The sequence below is a fragment of the Calonectris borealis genome, chromosome 15 (genome assembly GCF_964195595.1).
Source record: "Calonectris borealis chromosome 15, bCalBor7.hap1.2, whole genome shotgun sequence".
NCBI lineage: Eukaryota > Metazoa > Chordata > Aves > Procellariiformes > Procellariidae > Calonectris > Calonectris borealis.
In genome coordinates this window covers 18,331,079-18,351,725 of record NC_134326.1, presented here as the reverse complement: position 1 = coordinate 18,351,725, position 20,647 = coordinate 18,331,079, and the positions used below count along the sequence as shown (strand labels likewise).

Sequence of the window (20,647 nt, the reverse complement as noted above, 5' to 3'; positions counted from 1 at the left end):
TGAGATGTGCAATGAGATACAGATATGAATGACATACAGACGCTATCAATATACCCTTTACGAAACATCATCAACAAGGCTTCAATTAATTTTTTTTGGTCCTCGAGGTGGTTAAAATAGAAAAAGATGAAAGAGATTTCATTGTAATTTTGGGAGCGTCAAGGTAGAATCACCAGTGTGGTCCTTTTGAATTGATATGACACAAAATGACAATATCCTAACAGCAAATGTAACCGCTCAGGAGGTGTTTAGGTCCTTTTCTGCAAAACCTGTGTTTCCAGACATTGTGAATTTTTGTTTTTTTTTAAAATCTCACGGCATGCTCTTTTCCTTCAAACCCCATTTGTAACACTCAGGTGATTACATCATAGGGAAAAACAATAAATAAATGGACTTTCTATTTGCACTGAAAGCCACGGACGCCGCCTTAAAGCCTCAAACCCAAAAGGAAACAATAACACAAAGACCTCTGCAGTGCTGCCAAGTTCTGACTTTATCGCATTTTTCTCCAATTCTTCTAAGATTATGCAAGAAAAACAACTTTTCGCCAAGGAAAAGGGGCGGGCACAACCTCCCGCTGCGGGGCGTGGCCACCACTAACCCCGCCCCCCCGTGCGCTCCCGCGCCTGCGCGCCAGCGCCAGGCGACAGTCTCGCGAGAGCTTCTTCCCCCCCCTCAAGCGCTCCGCTCGGCGGCGGCCCGACGGGATCTTTCGAGAAGTCCCCCCGCCCCGAGGAGGCAGCGCCCGCCGCCGCCGCGCATTTAAACGGGCCGAGCCGCTGCTCCTCAGGCGCCTCAGCCCCTTTCCCAGTCGCAGCTATGTCGGTGGTGGGCATCGATTTGGGTTTCCAGAGCTGCTATGTGGCCGTGGCCCGCGCCGGCGGCATCGAGACCATCGCTAATGAGTACAGCGACCGCAGCACGCCGTGAGTGGGGCTTCGGGGCGGGCCGCGCCGCCTTCCCGCCGCTGGCGGGCTGAGGAGCGGTGCAGAGGCGGCGGCCTCCCGCTGAAGGGAAGGAAGGCGCTCGCTGGGCCCCGCCGACCGTGGCGGGGCCGTGGCGGGGCGCTGCCGGGGAGGGAAGCGAGCCGGGGTCGAGGGGTGTGCTGTGCTTCCCACCGCGGCGGGTCGGGAGAAGTGGACTTCTTTAGTAAGTGCTTAGAGGAAGAACAGATGCCATGCGGCAAACATGGAGAGATGTTCCGGATGACCCTCTGCGCTCCTCTTTTTGTGTGGTGTGACCAGTTTGTCCTCCCTGAGGCAGGGCTGTGTTCTTACGATTAAAAGGATAGGGTCCGTGAATATAACAAAAAGCAACCGTATCTTTGCTGGAAGTAACAAAGCTTAATTTCCTATAAACTTACACGCCGTGTTTTGACATACCAGCTGGCATACCTGTTTGTCCTCCTGCAGTTCGAGTCCTGTTTCCCCCAGTGCCGCCGGACCGTGGAGGTGAATGCTGAGCTGGTGCTTAGCTCTGTGCGAGCTCGTTGGCCTGCCCTTGGGTCAAAGCTTAGAAAAGCTTCTTAGTAGCCTTCCCTTCAGTCTGTGTATTTCTTTGTTCAGCAAGGATCCTCAAAAAATTTGCACTTGTTTTGAGTATTGGGTCTTTCAAACTCTCACTTGAAGCTAGCCAGCAGGTTGACAAATTATTGGGGTGGGGAAGTGGAGTGTGAATAGACAGTGCACTGTCAGACATCTGCTTTCCTGGAAGGTGGCTGACTAACAGTGCAATTTGCTGGTGAACTTGGTCTTGCAGCACGTTACACTTTACAATGTTTATCGTATATTCTAGCTCTACTTATAAATAGGTTTCCCAACACAGCTCTTAAGGAGAGTGTGCGTTGTTTATTTTTAATAAGAAACTTTCTAAGAAGGAGAGGGAGAACTGGGATAAAACTCTTCTAAGAATGAGTTGCAAAATAAAGGTGGAAAAGGAACTTGAGTGCATCAAACCTGGAGGGGAACTGTTTGGAAAGCTGTCTTAAAAGTGTTTCTACAGCTTACTGTATATCATAGTGTAGCTTTATTTTAAACACATACTAAAATAAATAGCTGTCTTGGTGAGACAATTGCATTGTTTTGGGTGGTTTTTTTTCCCCCAGATCCCTCATATCTGTTTAAAAAGACCAGAAGCATAAAATGACCTGACTTTTCATAGACAATACCTTAGCTCTGTTTGCCTGTTACTATCTCCATTAATAAATGTAGAAGGACATTCTTAATTTGGTACATGTGCTAGGGTAAGGACTAGTCTCTTAAGTATTCTCAATAACATGGAATTTTAAAGGTTAGATGTACTAGGAAAATATTAAATGTAAAGAATTTCAAAGCAATCTTCTAATAGCTCTAGGCATCTGGCCCTCAGGGAGTTGAGGTTCTGCTTATATGTATTTGATATATGAACACAAAACTCGCTCATTGAAGCAGATGAGCTACATAAAATATCTGACACAATGCATCTTTCAGGAGATAATTCAGTTATGAAAGGCTGAGGTGAAATTGGAAAAAATTGGCATAATGAAAATGATAGAGTTTTTAACAAGACTTAATCTCCAAGTACTGTTCTCAGGGAATGCAGAAAACCATTCTATAAGCAAACACATCTATTAAAAGTAATTCTTAATGACTTTTAAGTGTCTGTCTTGGAAGTAGAAAGCCTGATTCAAAAACTCAGTGCTTAGCACTTCTTTACGGTGAGCTCTGGGGGAAGTCATGCAAGGTGTTGTGACAGGTTTCCTCGGGAATCAGCTCATGGTCAAGGTTAAATGCTATTTTATGTTTTTTAGATGACATCCAAGTTTTGGGAAGGGGTTAGCAGATATGGTTTATTGTTTGTATTAAAGTAAACCCTACTGAACAAATTGTACTTAGTTGAGTGGCACAGATGACATACTCACTGAGTCTGCTTTCAGCTCTGTACTTGGATTCTTCCAGAATCCTGTGATACTTGAACTTGTATATCCAAAAGCAGTGCAAAACACATTTGTCTTTTGAATATGGTATTCTTAAAATGGAAAAGTGGTAGAGAAAGCTAGTAAAAAATGAGAGGAGAAAAATTCAAGGTAGTTCCCTTATCTCCGTAAGGATGAAGGGACTTGGATTAAGTGATATAGTTGTAACTGATCTTGTGAAGCTAGCGCTGTTTTTTAGTGTAGAGGAAACGTGCTGTCAGGGGATGTCTTCCAAGGAAGTGAAAGCGTGTGGGAGGGTAAGGGTGAAAGTGACTGCACGTGTTTTAAGGAAGTTCAAAGCTCTGCTTCATTAGATCTCTGATGACCTTTGCTGTGATTGTATGTTTCTACTTAAAATGCTATGGTTAGTTAGTCAACTTCCTGTAAATCATGTAATAGTATAATTTGTACTTAATGAGCTAACCCTGGTTCCTCTGGTGAACTGATCTGGGGAATGAGACTGGCTGAAAATTCTTCACTTCCTCTTCCCAGTTGAACTTATCTCTGTGCTGGATCCATGTATGGATCCCCAAGGCTCAGTTGAGAGCCAGGGTTAACTCAGGAGAAGGTTTGGGATGGGTAGAAAGGGAAGGAGTGGAGCCAAGTAGAACCATCCTGTCTGTCCAGCTGCAGCTCCTCAGAGAAGCTTGCCTGTTTATAAAGTCAAGCAGGAGGCAAGCGTGTTTAAGAAGAATGTATACACCTAAGGGTTTTTTCCCAGTGTATAATATGGAAGCCCATATTTTTGATTATGGTGCTGTATCTTTCTGTTGAGACTGGCAGGTTTAAAAAGTTCTATAATCTAAGTTAGTGGATCTGTGGTGATTGGAGACTGATGGCTTGTAAATTTAGCAGTGAAATAGCTGTGTGGTGTTTTTTTTTTTTGTCCAGGAGAAAAGCAACAATTCATATTCATGTCTTAATTCCTTTCTGGAGACCAGAGTAAATGAATAACTAGCTTCCTGCTTGGGGCTCGTTAGATTTTTAGCGGTATGCTCTGCAGCTCCTGTTTCCCTTAGTATGGGCCTTAGGGTCTGCATAGCACAGAACTTCCTCACTTTCTGTTAACTAATCCCTTGAAGAGTTGTTTCAAATAATAACAGATGCATTCAGAAGTGTTAATTCTGTTGCAGCATATGCTTTTGGGTGGGCCTTGTTTCATTTGTTAATTAATAAATTGGAGGAAGATATAAAACCAATGCAGTAATATCACTCTAGTCTTCAATTCTGTTTTTGGCAGTTTCTGTTTGGAAGACCAATTCTAAACCTCAGGCTGAAATGGAATCTGTTTCTTGTGGCAGCCCTATGCCATAACCTGCTGTAAAGCAGTTTCTTGACCTGCTGCATAGAGAGCAGTTTAATGATACTGTTAGCGTGTTGTGTGAATAGTAAAGATCTGCTTGACTAATAGCATTTTTTTTTTCCCCAGTAAGTTTACCTCAATGGTATGAGGATATTGGATTAGAGAGCTGGATTTAATTTTGTTAGGGCTTCTACAGTTTGTTAAATATGTAAATCAAGAGGCTTAATAGGTCTAGGAATTTCTCCAAAAAGGAGGAATTTTTATTCTAGCTTTTTCAGAACTGCAAGTTGTCACAAAGTAGTTTAGAGTAAAGTATGATTTTTCTTTCTGTGATCTACACTATTTCAGTGAGTACAGATGAAACTCATAAACACCAATCTTTCTCTGCAGGTTTTTTCTTCCTGCTCCTGAAGGATTGGCTTTAAAACTGAAAAGCTTAGTTAGCATTTGGTACAGACATGTAGGAATGATTTTCTTAATATCTGATTTACCTGTGTATTTCTTCTGAACAATTGAATGTTTCCTGTATTATTAGCAAACAACTTGTCTTTGAGTGGCTTAGATACATGGGTAATTATTGAGATAAAGGGTGTCTACCCAATTATTACTTAGATTTAAAACTTGAAGTAGCATGAGTAAGTTTGGTTTTAGTGCTGTTCTGCAGTAAGGAACATTACTGTTTTAACTTAGAGTGCCTGTTTTTTTCCAGAATTCACTGAACATTCCATGCATATATTGCAGTGAGTGACCAGCTTTCTTAATGGACCAAATACTGTTTAAAATATCTCCAGTCTAATTAATATTATCAATACTTTTTAACAAAAAGATATGCAGTGCAGTTCTACCAATCACTTATTAACAGGAAATCTTTCTTCTCATTATAGATCATGTATAGCCTTTGGACCCAAGAATCGCTCAATTGGTGCTGCAGCTAAAAGCCAGGTGAGCGTATAGCTTGAGTAGAAGCAACTTTAGTAGTCAAAAATCCGATTAGCAGAATGTATTTTTTTATCATTGAAGATTACAAATGTCTCTGAGCTGGTGCCTAGTGTCTCCATAACTGTAATGAACAGCTTAGCTTAATCCAGCTGTTCAGCATGTAATGCTGCTTTGTCATCTTGGGTAGAAATCAAAGGGTTGATAGTTGCACTTAATGAAATGTAAAAAAAACACAAACAAAAAAATCCAAATGAAACAAAACCAAACCAAAACAGAAAACCAAAAACCACGAAAAAACTTTGCCTCGTAAGAAATTCTGATAAATACTAATTTTTTTTTTTAGGTTGCAAATGTAAATTCTAAAGCTAAGCAGTAGTGTTTCATTCTACCTTAGCTTGTTCCAGTTTGTGTGCATTATGATAGCTTTTAATTACATGGCTGCATTCTATAGAATTCCATTAAGTGCATAATTTTGGCAGAAAGGGGACATACTTGAGTGTAAATGTATATTGCTTTCTTGACTCTTTGTGGCTGAATTACAATCTAAATCTCTATCTTAGGTGTTCTTGCTCATACTTTTGAGTTTCTGTTGGTGTAGGTAGGTAAATACGACTTAAGGGCTGAGAAGTAGTTAAGCTGATTTGTCCTGCTCGTGACACTTGGGTCGTGCTGTATCGTATCTTGTGTTGCTGTGAAACCCCTATAAAACATGATTCTTTTTTTGAAGTCCTCTACAGGAAGTGACTATTCAAACACTTGGTTTTTCTTAGCCTAAAATACCTAGAGATGTGTGAAGATTCATTATCTAGAATACAAAAATGATTGGACACAAGCATGTTATTCAAGAACAGAAGAACTGTGCTAGAACTAAATACAGATGTTTTTTCTGGAATTGAGTGTCTACTTAGCTTAAAGAAATTCATTGATACAGAGATCCAGTAGAGATGAGGTATGTCCTGCAGAAATTAAACTTGCAGAAAATCAAAACCAGGTTAATTAGGAAATAGACACTTGACTGAAACTGAATCACAGGTAAATGTTACATGGTACAGTGCTTGTCTGCTTTGTCAATGACTGTGCTTTTTTCAGTATGTGTCTTGCTCTAATATAAATGAAAGAATTAAACGAGTTTACTTGCACTACATGAAAACAAGCTATAATGATTGTTCACTTCTCCATTTGCACTGATCTCTGCTATTAATAAAAGACAATCTACCTTTTGTCAGTTAAATCAAGTTGACAGTATCATCTTGGGGTCCTCCTGACTTCTTAAAGCTTCATGACAAGGTCCTTGAGCTGTTTTGTGAGACTATCTGTGTGTTGACTGTCACATGCATGTGATGAACCTGAACTGGAGTTTACATCAATATGCTTGTTACGTTTGCTAAATTACTTGCCGTAACACAGTAGAAAGGTAGAGTGGTAGGAAACGGGTAAATGGGAAAGACACTTGGCTAACACTTTTAAATTGTCCTACACATACACTATGAAAATTGAGTGCTATTTTAATCAATTTTTGATAGAATCTTGGCTCAGTTTTCTAGCATACATCTTATTTTAAATCTCAGATTCCTTTAGGTTGCCTGAACAATCAGAAGGAAGTTGCCTTCCAGCAACTGCCCTGATATTATTAAGAGACAAATGACAAAAATATTCTGGCGAGGCAAGCATGAGAACAGAACTCTTGTCTTCTGTTTGAAATTCAGATGTTCCCCTGACATGTTGTATTAAAGATTTCTTTTCCTCTAGGTTATTTCAAATGCAAAGAATACAGTACAAAGTTTTAAAAGATTTCATGGTCGTGCATTCTCAGATCCCTTTGTTCAAGCTGAAAAAGCAAGCCTTGCGTATGAACTTGTCCAGCTGCCAACAGGCTCAACTGGCATCAAGGTAAGTCTGGCATATTTGAAAAAGAGCCAAAAGAGGAAACTAATAAAGTTTCCTTTTATCTCTTTATTTTGAAACTGCTTGCTGTAGTTTCTCTTCTCTTGTGAATGGAGAGTCTTAAATAGGGAATAAAAGACTAATAATGCAGATGGTCTCTCCAGGTGTTAGGTGAGACTGATTTTACCGTTACACAATTTCTGTCTTGCAAAGCCAGTCCCACACAAACTGTTTTAGCGGTGCTTTTTTCCTTCACTCCATGGAAGACAGGCTACTTGACTAGTGTACTTATTTAGCCGCTGTCCAGATACTGCAAGGGTGTAAGATGTCAGCTTAGTACTTCAGGTGAAATGGTAAAAATTTGTCTTTTTCAACAATGGCTGAACTTCTGATTTGGATTGTAGCAATAACTAATTAACTTACTCCAAAACATTAGAGAGGAAGGCATCCTAGGTATTGTCTAGCAGTCGGGATTAAAAAAAAAAAATCTGTGTCCAGAGCAGCCTTGTGTATGAGAATTCTTAAATGTGTGTTCCAGTGCTTATGTATTATCTTCTTGCACTTGCTGTGCACAAGCGAGGCTATCAGAGAGAAGAGTGCATAGAGCTGCATTGCTTTTTAAGCCTGATTTTAGTAAAGACTGTTTCTTGCATGTGTTCCTTTGCACACATGTTTGTAGTGCATGGTTTTTACTGTAGTGTAATATGTGTGTACACAATTTTTATTTGAAGGCCATGTATATGGAAGAAGAAAGAAACTTTACTATTGAACAGGTGACAGGAATGCTTCTCACCAAATTAAAAGAGACTGCTGAGAATGCGCTTAAGAAGCCTGTAGTTGACTGTGTTGTTTCTGTAAGTATGTGATGGTAAATAAGTAAATATTTGGTTAGTATCATAAACTGAAGAGATTGCTGGTAATAGCATTAAATTGCCCATTAAACCTGAATATTCAGGTCTTTGTCTTTTCTATTTAAAAGTGAATCTTACTTGCATCTCTTCTCCAGAATTTGACTTACTTCATTAATGGTTAAATGTGTTAAATTGCTGCTAATTAGCAGCATAAATAATATTTGATACCTGTTTCTGGTTCTTTGCTCCTAAAATGAGTGGCTTGTGAGAAGGAATGGAAGAAGGTTCGCAAAAAGTAAATTTGTCTTCACGTAATGTTTTCTTTGCTTTTTCTCTATTGCAACTGAAGTGAACATTAAAATTGAAGGATACCTCAGCTGTTCTCTATACTGAATCCCTATACACACTTGTTGTAACTATTTGCTAAAGATGGCTCTTTTAAATATTAATATTAGCTATCTGATCTTGCAGGTTCCTTGTTTCTACACAGATGCAGAAAGGAGATCTGTGATGGATGCTACACAGATCGCTGGTCTCAACTGTCTGAGACTAATAAATGAAACAACTGCAGGTAATATCTTCCTTTCTCTCCCTCACTTAATAGTATAGCTTTGTTAGGTAAAAGGGCTTTTAATCTGTCACTGATCCATGCCCTCTGGAATTACTGCTGTTTTGTAAACTTAAAATAGATTAGTTGATCATAAAGTTTCTTAAGCTCTGATTTTTTTTTTTTAATTGCTTTAGAGGCATAAAGATATTTCTTGAATAGCTGTTTCAATGAGGCTACTAGGAGGGGCTAATGCTGTTTAATGTTCTTCCATGTTCCTTTAGCATTGGGAATTTTGTTTAACGAGATACCAATTCCTGTAGCTTGAAAAGTAAGATGAAATACTAATGCTGTTTACTGATGTACCATTTATTTCTTGGGGAATTACAAAACTGAATGTCCTAACTATATTCTTTGACTTTTCTTTCTGTGTAGTTGCCCTTGCATATGGAATCTATAAGCAAGACCTGCCTGCCTTGGAAGAGAAGCCACGGAATGTTGTTTTTGTGGATATGGGGCATTCTGCATATCAAGTTTCTGTTTGTGCATTCAACAAAGGAAAACTGAAAGTAAACAATCTGTTATGCATCCATTTTAATCACCAGTAGAAATATTCATTAGTACATACATGGACTGTGACAGGCAAGCTTGGCTGTCTTTACATAAGCACGTCCAGACAGCTCAATTCATATTCTTAGAATTGCACTTTGTCTGGAGTTAAAAGTAGGGCAGGGAACTAGAGAGCTTTTGAGTGATATGTGGAGGAAGCAAACATGCCTTAATCAGCAGACTTTGGCAAAGAATAAAAAACCTGGATTAAATTACTTTTCAGAAATTATCATATCTGACTGGATGCTGCTTTCAAAAAATACTCTAGTTCAGTCATGAGATCTAGCATTAAACCAGGAATTCCTAGAATGGTGTAAGTTACAAACACTTTTTTAACACTCACTGTGGTGCTCATGTGAAAGAGTAAAAACATTCTTAATTATTTGAAGCTGCAAATGGAAGCTAAGCAAGTTACAGTGTACTTCTAAGTGTAAGTTGCCAAAGCATTGCTGTTTTCCAGCAAATACTAACATTTCTTAGTTGGCTCTTTTACAGTTACAGTCTGGATTTTTGTAGTTCCAATACCTTTCTCTTAATCGGCTAAAGAAACAAACACAAATTTTAAAGCATGGGTAGTGAAATGAAGAGAAGGCAAGAGTTCTGAAAACATCCGTTTTGTTGTAGTTCTGTTTCCTCTTGTGAGGAAACGTAACCTACTTTGTGTTTCTCTCAGATTTGTCTTTTAAACTTTGAAACCATAGAAGTATTGGAGGCATGCTTTTGGGTATGGAGAGCTGGACCTCAAGGCAGTTAATACAGTGTAGAGACCAAACGTAGTCTGAAAGAGTATTGAGAATAATATGATACTTCACTGATTTCTATTCCTTAAAAAAAAAAAATCAAGTTCACAATATGTTAAAAGAGTAGAATCAGCTGAGGTGGATGGGCTACAGATGTTTTTTGCAGGTAATTCCTTCATCAAAAATGCACACCTATTTGCAAGAGTTAATAATATTTATTCTCTTCGTGCTTTATTTTTAGCTTGGTGTAAGCATGTTCCACCCTTATGAGGCATCAAATACTAAACTGGGATATGATTCAAATTGACAGTGGCTGAGCAGAGTTTGGAAACTCCGATGGTCTGATTACAGTACAAGTTACTGAACAGATTGTGTTGCTAAGCCTTGCCTTAGCTTGCTGAATTTCTTTTAAAAGTTGTCACCTTATTATAGGAAGGCTGGGTGTCCGAGGCTGGTTTTTGGCATTTGAGATAGCAGATGTTTGTTTTCTCCTGGAGCTTGTAGCTGCTGTATGTATGCACTGCAATTCTTGTGAGAATTACCATTCACAAAGAGGTCTAATGTTTGTGTAGCTGCCAGAATTTGCCCATGGTAATGGTGGTTCTTTCTCTGACAGCATTTTGAACATATCGTATCTAGTATCAGCTACAAATGGCATAGGATAATAATGGTTTAGACTTGGTAGACTTTAAAAAAAAAAAAAGCATCTCTTAAGATGTGTATGACTATTACTGTAGTTGCAATCCACATAAACTATTAGTGATGCAATTGCTACTTAGATTGCCCTGAAATATAAGAGAATAGCTTAATTGTTGCCAGCAGTGTCCATGAAAGATGAGTATAGGTTAGACTTGTAGATGAGGCTTATCAAAAGAAACTCCTCACTGGTGATGGCAAGGGCAGAATAAAAATGAACTGTACTGGATTTTTCCTGTTGTGGCTGCACCAGTATAATTCTTCCTCTGTAGTATTGTTGTGATACTTACTTTGATTTAAAGTTGGACTGCATTTGAAACAGAGAAATGCTTTGACATTAACTGCTAATTGGTTTCGCTGAAGTAATGACAAATTGTACTATTACTGAAGAGTTCAATTTTTTTAAGGTTCTTGCTACATCATTTGATACAACACTTGGAGGCAGGAAGTTTGATGAGAAGTTAGTTGAATACTTTTGTGAAGAATTCGGAAAGAAATATAAACTAGACATAAAGTCAAAGATTCGTGCGTTGTTGAGGCTACACCAGGAATGTGAAAAACTGAAAAAATTGATGAGCGCTAATGCCTCTGATCTCCCGATGAACATAGAATGCTTCATGAATGACATAGATGTCTCTGGAACAATGAACAGGTAACGTTAATACTTTTACAAAGGTAAGCTTTAGAATGCCCTTCATTCAAATCGCTTCAGTCAGGAAAGAAACTTAGTATAAAGTACCAGTTCTTAGGACTGGAGGGAGGTGGGAAGTGTAAGAACAATATGTGCAGGGTGCTGCTCAAAATGGTAATGTTGGGAGAGTGGTTGGTGGCCTTGAGTTAGGAGGAAGGGCTGTGAATGTTGCAAGTGTGCCTAGATTACTAGAACCGAGTTTGTCTGGGAGGATATACTAAATAAGTAGAAAACTAAGATTGGGAAGAGGGAAAACCTTGCAGTACATAGTTAAAATGGCATCTTTCACTTTTGGCATCCTGTTGTATTTGCAGTATTAACTTGCTTATGGAATGCTATAGCTTTATTTATGGCTTCTTCCAACAGAAGCAAATTTTTAGAGATGTGTGATGGACTCCTTGCAAGAGTAGAACTACCCCTTCGCAGTGTGCTGGAGCAAGCCAGTAAGTGTATGCGCATTCTGTATTCTCCATACAGAAAAGCGATCCATAATACAAGCTTCCTTTGGGCGTTGACAGAACTTGGACAGATGGATTTAGCATGGCTAACAACTTCTTGCTTAGCAGTTACAAGCTTTTTAAAACTTTTTCACACAAGCTAAGATCTGAAATTCTTATTGCTTAGAAACTTAGAGAACAAGCTTAAAATAATGGTTGGTCTCGTAAAACTTGCAGTTGACAATGTCAGCATATCTACTTAAAACAGAAACACTTAATCTATAAAAACTAATGTCTGACTCCTTTCTAGAGTTAAAGAAGGAGGATATTTATGCAGTAGAGATAGTTGGTGGTACCACAAGAATCCCTGCTGTAAAAGAGAAGATCAGTAAATTTTTTGGCAAAGAAGTCAGTACAACTTTGAATGCAGATGAGGCTGTTGCACGAGGTTGTGCTCTGCAGGTAAAAAGTGCTGTGTGTTGTAGCTGTGAATGTTTTTATTGAAATCCATAAATGTTTGAGCCAGAGTCCCCGGGTAACATGAAAGATATTTCATGTGTATCACAGAATGGATTCAAATAGGCTTCAGGAAAGTGGTTGGAAGAATGAGAATAGCAGCTTTAAGTGATTCCTTTGTGCTGTTTGTCTAAGCCAAATCAGTGGATCAGTGTAGCTTGTTGAAATAAAACATGTACTCTGCTTCTGCTATGGCTGGAAACTGGTACTCTGATAAAGCTCATATGATGATGTTTTCCCCTCCGGGCTCTTCCCGGGGCCTGGGTTATATTGGGGGAAAAAAGTTTTTTACAGGACTACTGATAAACTTGTGATATGGCAATTGCTTAATAACATGGATGGAAATGAAAACTTAGGTTCTTGCTAATGGAAATGTGTGTCCTGAGCTGGAATCAGTCACTATTGAATGGCTTAAGCAGTAGTAAATACTCTCTAGTTACTGGTGCTACCATCTCTTGCATGCACCTTAATTTTGCGCTGATCACCTCATCTCTCTCACCTAATTTCTCTCTTCAAATGTTTAATATGTGCTTAGACCTCTGTTCCATCAGTGGTATGAACTATTGGAATCCGCTTAAAAAGCGGATTTTGTTATAGTATGCAAAAAAACCCCCTAGTACTATGTCACTCTAAAAATTAACTTTAATTGAGGTTTTCTGAATTCTTATGTTGGCACTAAAAACAATTCAGTAGCCTAACCATAGCAAACGAAACATGATGGCTCTAAATTAAGACTTGTGTATTTCCATTTTCAGAGTGAACAGATTGTGACAGCTTCCTGAAAAGGAAGGGTACATATGAGTTTCCAGTGCTTATGCAGGTCCCAAGTCCATCAGTATTAGTCTCCCTTAACTTAGAGTAAATCTGCATATTAAGCAGTGTAAATAGCTACTTGCCGAGTTGAATTACTATTCACCTGAAGTTTGACTGTTTGTAATATGACTCTTGTGCTCTTTCAGTGTGCTATTTTATCCCCGGCTTTCAAAGTGAGAGAATTTTCTATCACAGATCTGATACCATATCCTATTTCTTTACGATGGAATTCACCTGCAGAGGAAGGGTTAAGGTAAAAAAAAAAGATGTTCAATCTTCTTGCATGATTACATACAACTTAAAACTAACTGATGACAACTAGAGTAAATAACACTTTTAGGTCAGTGCTTATTTAACAATTAAATTTTGATACGTTTTCTGAAGTTAATGACAGTAGAAAACAAAACCAAGGATGGATGGCAGTTTAGCACTTCTGTTGGTCTTATTTTAACCTAAAAGGTTAGGAGGCTCTTTTGTCACTTCTTAAAGAAGCTTTTCCTTAAGGTATAAGAGTATCTAGAAAAGTTTTGTTAACTTCATCAGATGCATTATCCCACATAGTGAACAAATGCTCTGTTTTCTCTTCCAGTGACTGTGAGGTCTTTCCCAAGAACCATGCTGCTCCATTTTCTAAAGTCCTCACATTCTACAGAAAGGAGCCTTTTACTCTTGAGGCATACTACAGTTCTCCCAAGGAGCTGCCTTACCCAGATCCTGCTATAGGTTAAGACCATTCTGTAGCTTTAAGCTGTATTAATCGTCTTGTACATGTTTCAGGACTTTTTGTCTAATTATATAGTCTGGAAAGTGCAACCTACTACAAATGCTGTAGGGACAGGTTTCCGAAATCATGGATCTACAGTAAAATGAGTGGAGTAACATGAAGTTTATGGACAAATAGGCTAGATGAAGAGCATCCTAATATTGGGGTATATGAAAGGGGCATACTTAGAATTGTGTAGTCTTTTACTATGATACAAGTAACACCAGCTTTTACAGTGTACTGTAGAGACTTTCTAATAGCCGTGTATCCTAGCATTGCTGAGTAAAAAATTGAATTGTTTTGACTTGAATAGGATTTGATATCCTCTGAGCGCATTGCAGTGATCTGTTGTCAGCAACAGTCAGATTTTACTTTACATTCACTGATTAAGTTAACCAAATGATATGTTTTTTCTCTCTGGGATTGTTCAGCTCACTTCTTGGTTCAAAAGGTCACTCCTCAAACAGATGGATCCAGTTCAAAAGTGAAGGTCAAAGTTAGAGTAAATATCCATGGTATCTTCAGCGTTTCAAGTGCATCTTTAGTGGAGGTTCATAAATCCGATGAGAATGAAGAGCCTATGGAAACAGATCAGCATGCAAAGGAGGAAGAGGTAATAGACTTCATTGCTCTTAGTTACTTAAGAAAACTGATGAAGCACAATTGGCCAAGTTCTGGGAAGGTTCTAAAACTTGTGTAAGAATTTAGTAGATGTGTCCAGCAACTAAAATATCAAGATGTGATTAAGTACTAATTGAAGTATGTCATGCCAGTGACAGATCTCTTGAAACAGGAATGGGAGGTATAGATGAAATTCTTAATCATGCTAGGAGTGAGCTGTTACTTGCTTAAGCAAAGACTAGAAGCTTATAATTTATGCTTTGAGACTCTACTTCAGTTTTCATTCTGTTTCTTCTTTTGTCTAAAGAGCATTAGATTTAAGTGAAGTGATCAGCCTAAGAACTGAAGTAATGATCTGCATATGCATTGTTCAATATGTCAAATTGGATCTCTCTATGAATTTCAGAAGATGCAAGTAGACCAGGAAGAGCAACAAAAGACTGAAGAACAACAGCCGGCTCAACCTGAAAATAAGGCAGAGTCTGAAGAAATGGAGGTAACATGAACATCTGAGAGATTTCTGTTTTCTTAGAGGATACTTCTGGAAGATTCGTAAGAATATGTAGTGTTTGAGCCTATCTGCTGCCTTTGTCATAGCTCTGTGTCGTGGTTTAACCTGACAGGCAGCCAAATACCACGCAGCCGCTCACTCACTCCCCCCGCCCCCCCAGTGGGACGGGGAGAGAATCAGAAGGGTAAGAGTGAGAAAAACTCGTGGGTTGAGATAAAGACAGTTTAATAAAACAGAAAAGGGAGAATAATGATAATAAATAATGATAGAATATACAAAATGAGTGATGCAAAATGCAATTGCTCACCACCCGTGCTGACCGATAACCAAGTAGCGATCGGTACTTCCTGGATCACGCCTACCGTTCATATACTGAGCATGACGTCACATGGTATGGAATACCCCATTGGCCAGCTGGGCTGGCTGTCCTGATTATGTTCCCTCCCATCTCATGTACCTAGCTCAGTCAGTAGGCACGGGAGCTGTCCTTGGACTAGGAGAGCACTTAGCAACAACTGAAAACATCTCTGTGTTATCAACATTCTCCTCATACTAAATCCAAAACACAGCACTAGGAAGAAATTTAACCCTATCCCAGCCGAAACTAGGACACTCTGGAAGCTAAACTTTTATTTGAATATATTGGTAGTCTGTATTGTGATTAGAGCTGTAGAAGTACATAAATGGCATGAATAATAGCAGGCCTGTCTAGTGACCTAGTACTGATAAAAATGGGTGAACTCTCCTGTTCATGGAAGAAATAATCATTTAGATTTCAATAACTTAAGTACTAGAAGAGTGTTCTACTATAAGCACCATCACCCCCATGAATGTAGCCAGTGTGTCCAGAAAAGATCAGTGGTTGCATTAATTATCACTGACTTCTTCGGAGCTGAAGTGTCAGAATGACAGATAGTAGTATGTAGTTCTGATGTTGAGGTCTACTAATTCAATAATACTTTTTCTATTATAAGTCTTGAATACTCAACTTGAACTGACTGGTGATGCTGTTTTTACTTTGAATATATTTCTTCAATGCAGACTTCTCAGGCTGACTCAAAAGACAAGAAAGTGGATCAGCCGCCTCAAGCCAAGAAGGCTAAAGTAAAGACTACTACAGTGGACCTTCCCATTGAGAATCAGTTGGTGTGGCAGATAGGGAAAGATATGCTGAACTTATTCATTGAGAATGAGGTAAACTCTTACTTGCCCAAGCTAAAAATATCACTAGTTGATCTCCAGAAATTTTTCTGTTCATTAAACATGGTTAATGTTCAAGGGTAATCAAGGAAAGAAGAAAAGGAAGGAAAAAAAACCCCATGCAGTTTCTTCTGAGGTGAACAGTGCCTCATGGAGCCAAAACATATTATTCTTGTTAATTGAATGCTGTAACTTTTACTGAAGAGGTGGTCTGCGGGAAAGCTAGTTCACAAGGTGGTTTAGGTTCAAAATCAGTTGCAGTTACAAAGTACTCGATGGCTGCTGCCACCAGGGTGAAGGTTCCTCAACTGGAGCAAGGTTGTTCGGTACTGTATTGGATATCCTACCAAAACTGAAATTAGTTTTTATTCATGTGCTTGTGTTTAGAACAGTTCTGTAAACCACAGTATTTAAAAATCTTTAGTCAAACTTAAGCCTTTGCTAACAAGGTATCCTGGCTTTTTAGCCAACTAATTTGACAACTTGTTCACAGGGTAAAATGATAATGCAGGATAAGCTAGAGAAGGAGAGGAATGATGCCAAGAATGCAGTGGAAGAATATGTGTATGATATGAGAGATAAACTCTGCGGTATTTATGAGAAATTCGTTAGTGAAGATGTAAGTATTTCTAGCTTGATTGTCTTCTAATATATTTTGTTGCAATGAACAGTTGTATTTTACTAAACTTAGACCTGTATCAGATCCTATATTTACTTAGACTGTATTTTCAGACTTCAAATTTGGAGAAATAGCTTTTAACCTTTCTGGCTTTGAAGATAACCTTCTAGATGTGTCCCAAGTACAAGCAGATGGTACCCAGGATATATTGTGTGTTCTTTTCCAAAACAGTTGCAGTAATTAAGATACTATCAGAGCATGTGTTTTCAGACTGAAACAGACTAGGAGCACTTGCACAACCATTTTAAGGCAACCTGTTCTATTTTGGCTCTTTGTCAGTATTTAGGAATAGTTTCAGATTTAAAAAAAAAAAAGAAAAAAATCAAAGAACAGCCCTACCTACAAAGTGGGATTAGTCTGACTAAATGCGGGCACCTGTATCTGAACAGGTGAAAATCTCTTGGTATTATTAATTAGCTTTCCCTGGTGTACTAAAGGAGCTTGGTGTGTAACTAATATAATTCTAAGTTAGATGACTGCACTCCACACTCTTGACTAGATCTCCATTGATTATAATGGGAGCCTTGCCAGCAAGGTGTCTGCGGAGCCTAGGTACCTACATCAGAGCTAAAATTGGGACAAGTCAAGTGATATTCTCGGCACCTTTGCTAAAGATAAGTTTTGCTCTGTTTTCAGACTTGGTCATATAGTGATGATGAAAATGTGAAGGGGGGAAGAAAAAAAAAAAGGAAAAATAGGTTTTTATGTGACAGTATTGGTCTAAACTGTGGATGTCGTAGATGGTTCTTCCTTAGCCTAGTCTCCACCACGAAGCCATACTGAAGAATATTTTATTTCCTATTTTTCACTAAAATAGGATAAAGAGTTTAGAGAGAGTTCTTTACCTTCTAAAAATGTAACCCTTCCAGAAAGGTTCCAAGTATTGTTTAATACCATCTGCCATCTAATAGAACTATCTCACCTACCTGTTTTGTATGGATTGTTTCAGGATCGAAATAGTTTCACATTGAAGCTGGAAGATACAGAAAATTGGCTTTATGAAGACGGTGAAGACCAACCCAAACAAATTTACATTGATAAATTGGCGGAATTGAAGGTAAGTGGTTCTTGCATTCCCATTGGAATTTACTGGATCTAGAGGAATTTGTTCAAGCAGGGAGCTGTCTTGGGTCTACTGATTCAGAGACTAGCACTGGTAGCAAACTACTTAGTTTGCTTATCAAGTATATGAGGAGCAGATCTCCAACAGACCTGTAACAATACAGGGTTGAGGGGGAGACAGTCCCTCCTGTAAGAGAGGGAAGAGTAAAGGAGTTCAGAAATGTTGATGTATTCTGTCAAATCTTGCAGGATCATATTGTGATGCTGCATGGTTTTTGATATCTGTTGTACTTTGTTTCAGACTCTGGGTCAACCTATTCAGGCAAGATTTCAAGAATCGGAGGAAAGACCAAAAGCATTTGAGGACTTAGGGAAGCAAATTCAACAGTACATGAAAACTGTTCATGCATTCAAAGCAAAGGTATTTCCATACTTAATTTCTGGCAAATGCAAGGAAGTGGTACTGAATCTTAAGTAAGCTCCTTAAAAAACTGGTGCAGCCTGCTGGCTAGCTTCTGAGTTCTTGGTATTTACCATATTTTTAGAAGTGGATGTTGGCTTGAAAATCTGACAGTCTTTTTTAATCGGGTGTTGACTTCCTCATGGAGGGAAAAAGCCAGCAGCAGTAGAACTTCAGTTCTGTAGTTACAGAGCTGTGGGTGATCAGCTTAATTGCTCTGCTAACTAGAACAGCCTTCTGGCTAAATGGCCTTTTTAGTATTTTGAAGCTAAAAATTTGAAGAAATAAGCATGCAATTTAGATGTTCAGAACAAATATTTGCACAGCTACTACTCTTTTGGCTGTTTCAGGATGAACAGTATGACCATCTAGATGAAGCAGATGTAGCAAAAGTGGAGAAGAGTGCAAATGAAGCTATGGAGTGGATGAACAATAAACTTAATCTTCAAAACAAGAGAAGTCTTACTTTGGACCCAGTTATAAAAGCTAAAGACATACAAGCTAAAACTAAAGTAAGTCTTTCTACTTAATTTGCTGTATTTCCATGAATCTTTCTGTTTCTTGGTCTAGTTGTTTGTGCTGAGATGAAAACTCTGAGGTGAGAAATCTGTAGTAGAAGGCATGTGATTGGGTATTAATCTGTTAAATATGTATTGGAGAACATCAACTGTCAACTTGAATATCCATCTGGTGATGTCAAAAGTTAATTTGAGCAACAGGTTAAAGTACAACTGTTGGTAGACAAAAGCATTTCTAACAGTGTTTTATTTCTACGTTTTCTAGGAATTGACAAGTATTTGTAATCCTATAGTCACAAAACCAAAACCCAAAGTTGAACTCCCGAAGGAGGAACAGAAACCAGCTGAACCGAACGGACCAGTAGAAGGCCAGGGAGAAGCCAACAGCGGGTCGCAGGCTGCCGAACAGAGCGCTGCTGCCGCTGCCCCACCAGCCACGGAGAAGAAGCTTCCCGAAATGGACATTGACTGAATTTCAGCACTTGTTTATATTATTGCAAACTACAATAAAGCTTTAAGTTGTGAACTTTGTATGTTCTGAATACGAATTGAAGCAAGTGAATACCACAGCGCTCTTAGGCATTTTTGGAGAGGTTTGGTCAATGCATCAAGTCAGAACACTTAGGTAGCTAACTACTCAGTCAAATAAGCAGTATTTCTTGCCATTATGATTGTATATAGAAGTTTTGCTATTCTTATTAGACCTACAGGAACAGCCATAAGCTGATTCTCCATTTTTAGTATCCAGGGTAAGTCAATCTTATTTTAAAGTAGTGAGAAGGCAACCTCTGAAGTCTAACTTGGCACACTCTTTGTTCACTTTCTCTTGCGGGTTACAGCAACAGCATTTATATAAAGTGCCCATTAACACTAGGACTGCAAGAAGGTAATGGGGGAGGGGGGGGTGCTCCTTCTAGAAGGAGCATAGTCTTTCACTTGCTCATCTTAATCTAGTGCTTGTTTTAGTGTTAATGTACTACTCTAGGTTTACTTCGATTTGCACTTGAACAGTTCATAGTTAAACAGAGTTTGCAAAGCAGCGGGTGGTAGTATCGGTATGTTTATTCCCTCACATCACGGATGGTCAGCCCAGGCTCAGATTCATTTACCTGATACATAGAGTAGCAGCTCTTGCGGCTCAGGCTATGAATGTGCTCTTAGATATGAAAGTGTATTCCTGGCAAACTCCCAGGCTAATTAGGCCATGTGAACTTTTTGTCTCTATTTAAATTAGCTGCTTGTAGAAAGAATGAATACTTGTCTTTCAGCTGCCTACACTGATAGTTGATTCTGACTTGTTCATAGCTTTTTCTGAAGGGGTTGTGCTTGCTTCTACAAGGCCTTCATTTGGAATGCTTGGGGTTTTGTTCTGTTTTTTTTTTTCCCCCCAGGAAAAAGACCTGACCGATTTAGTATTTTTTTTCTATGAGTTTTATTCAATGATTTGCTTCTAGTATTGATTGTCATTAAACTTGCAACCATTAATTTGTATGTGTTAAAATCCAAAGCTGAAACACCCGTTCAGATACTGCAAGAAATAAATGCACTGGATTCTACTGGATCGCCTTCTCCAGCTGTTGATTGCAATGAAGAGAAAACTCTCTCGGGGTGGACGTAAGGGTTGTTGGAGGTGTGCAAAGAGCTCTGCCCTGCTGCTTTAATGCTTTTCTTGCTGACGAGGGTGAAGTTGTGCTTGACAGACGTCAGTTTAAACCCACGCTAATGAAGTAGAGCTAATAAATATTGGCGGGCTCTGTACGGGCTAAGCACGTGTCAGGGAAGGGCACGGCGGGGGCTGGCGGCAGCCCTGAGCTTGGCGGCGTCTTCTGAGCGTCTCCGTGGCTCGGGCAGCAC

General features: G+C 39.0%; 1 protein-coding gene across 4 annotated transcripts; it reads left to right on the top strand.

Annotated features, from left to right (window-relative positions):
* Positions 1 to 661: 661 nt before the first annotated feature.
* On the top strand, positions 662 to 19,319 carry HSPA4 (heat shock protein family A (Hsp70) member 4). 4 transcript variants are annotated; one of them, XM_075164489.1, is made up of 20 exons: positions 680 to 926; positions 5,141 to 5,198; positions 5,966 to 6,144; positions 6,945 to 7,085; positions 7,811 to 7,933; positions 8,402 to 8,501; positions 8,913 to 9,046; positions 10,930 to 11,174; positions 11,580 to 11,656; positions 11,961 to 12,112; positions 13,126 to 13,232; positions 13,569 to 13,702; positions 14,174 to 14,355; positions 14,770 to 14,859; positions 15,916 to 16,068; positions 16,568 to 16,693; positions 17,703 to 17,810; positions 18,117 to 18,236; positions 18,626 to 18,787; positions 19,059 to 19,319. In XM_075164489.1, exons 5-20 carry the CDS (start codon positions 7,814 to 7,816, stop codon positions 19,263 to 19,265), a joined length of 2,217 nt encoding a protein of 738 aa, XP_075020590.1. In that variant the 5' UTR covers positions 680 to 926; positions 5,141 to 5,198; positions 5,966 to 6,144; positions 6,945 to 7,085; positions 7,811 to 7,813; the 3' UTR covers positions 19,266 to 19,319. The 4 variants fall into 4 exon arrangements, with proteins under 4 accessions (XP_075020588.1, XP_075020589.1, XP_075020590.1 ...); XM_075164487.1 differs by lacking the exon at positions 5,966 to 6,144 and having other exon boundaries at positions 662 to 926; XM_075164488.1 differs by lacking the exons at positions 5,966 to 6,144; positions 16,568 to 16,693 and having other exon boundaries at positions 662 to 926.
* The last annotated feature ends 1,328 nt before the right edge of the window (positions 19,320 to 20,647 follow it).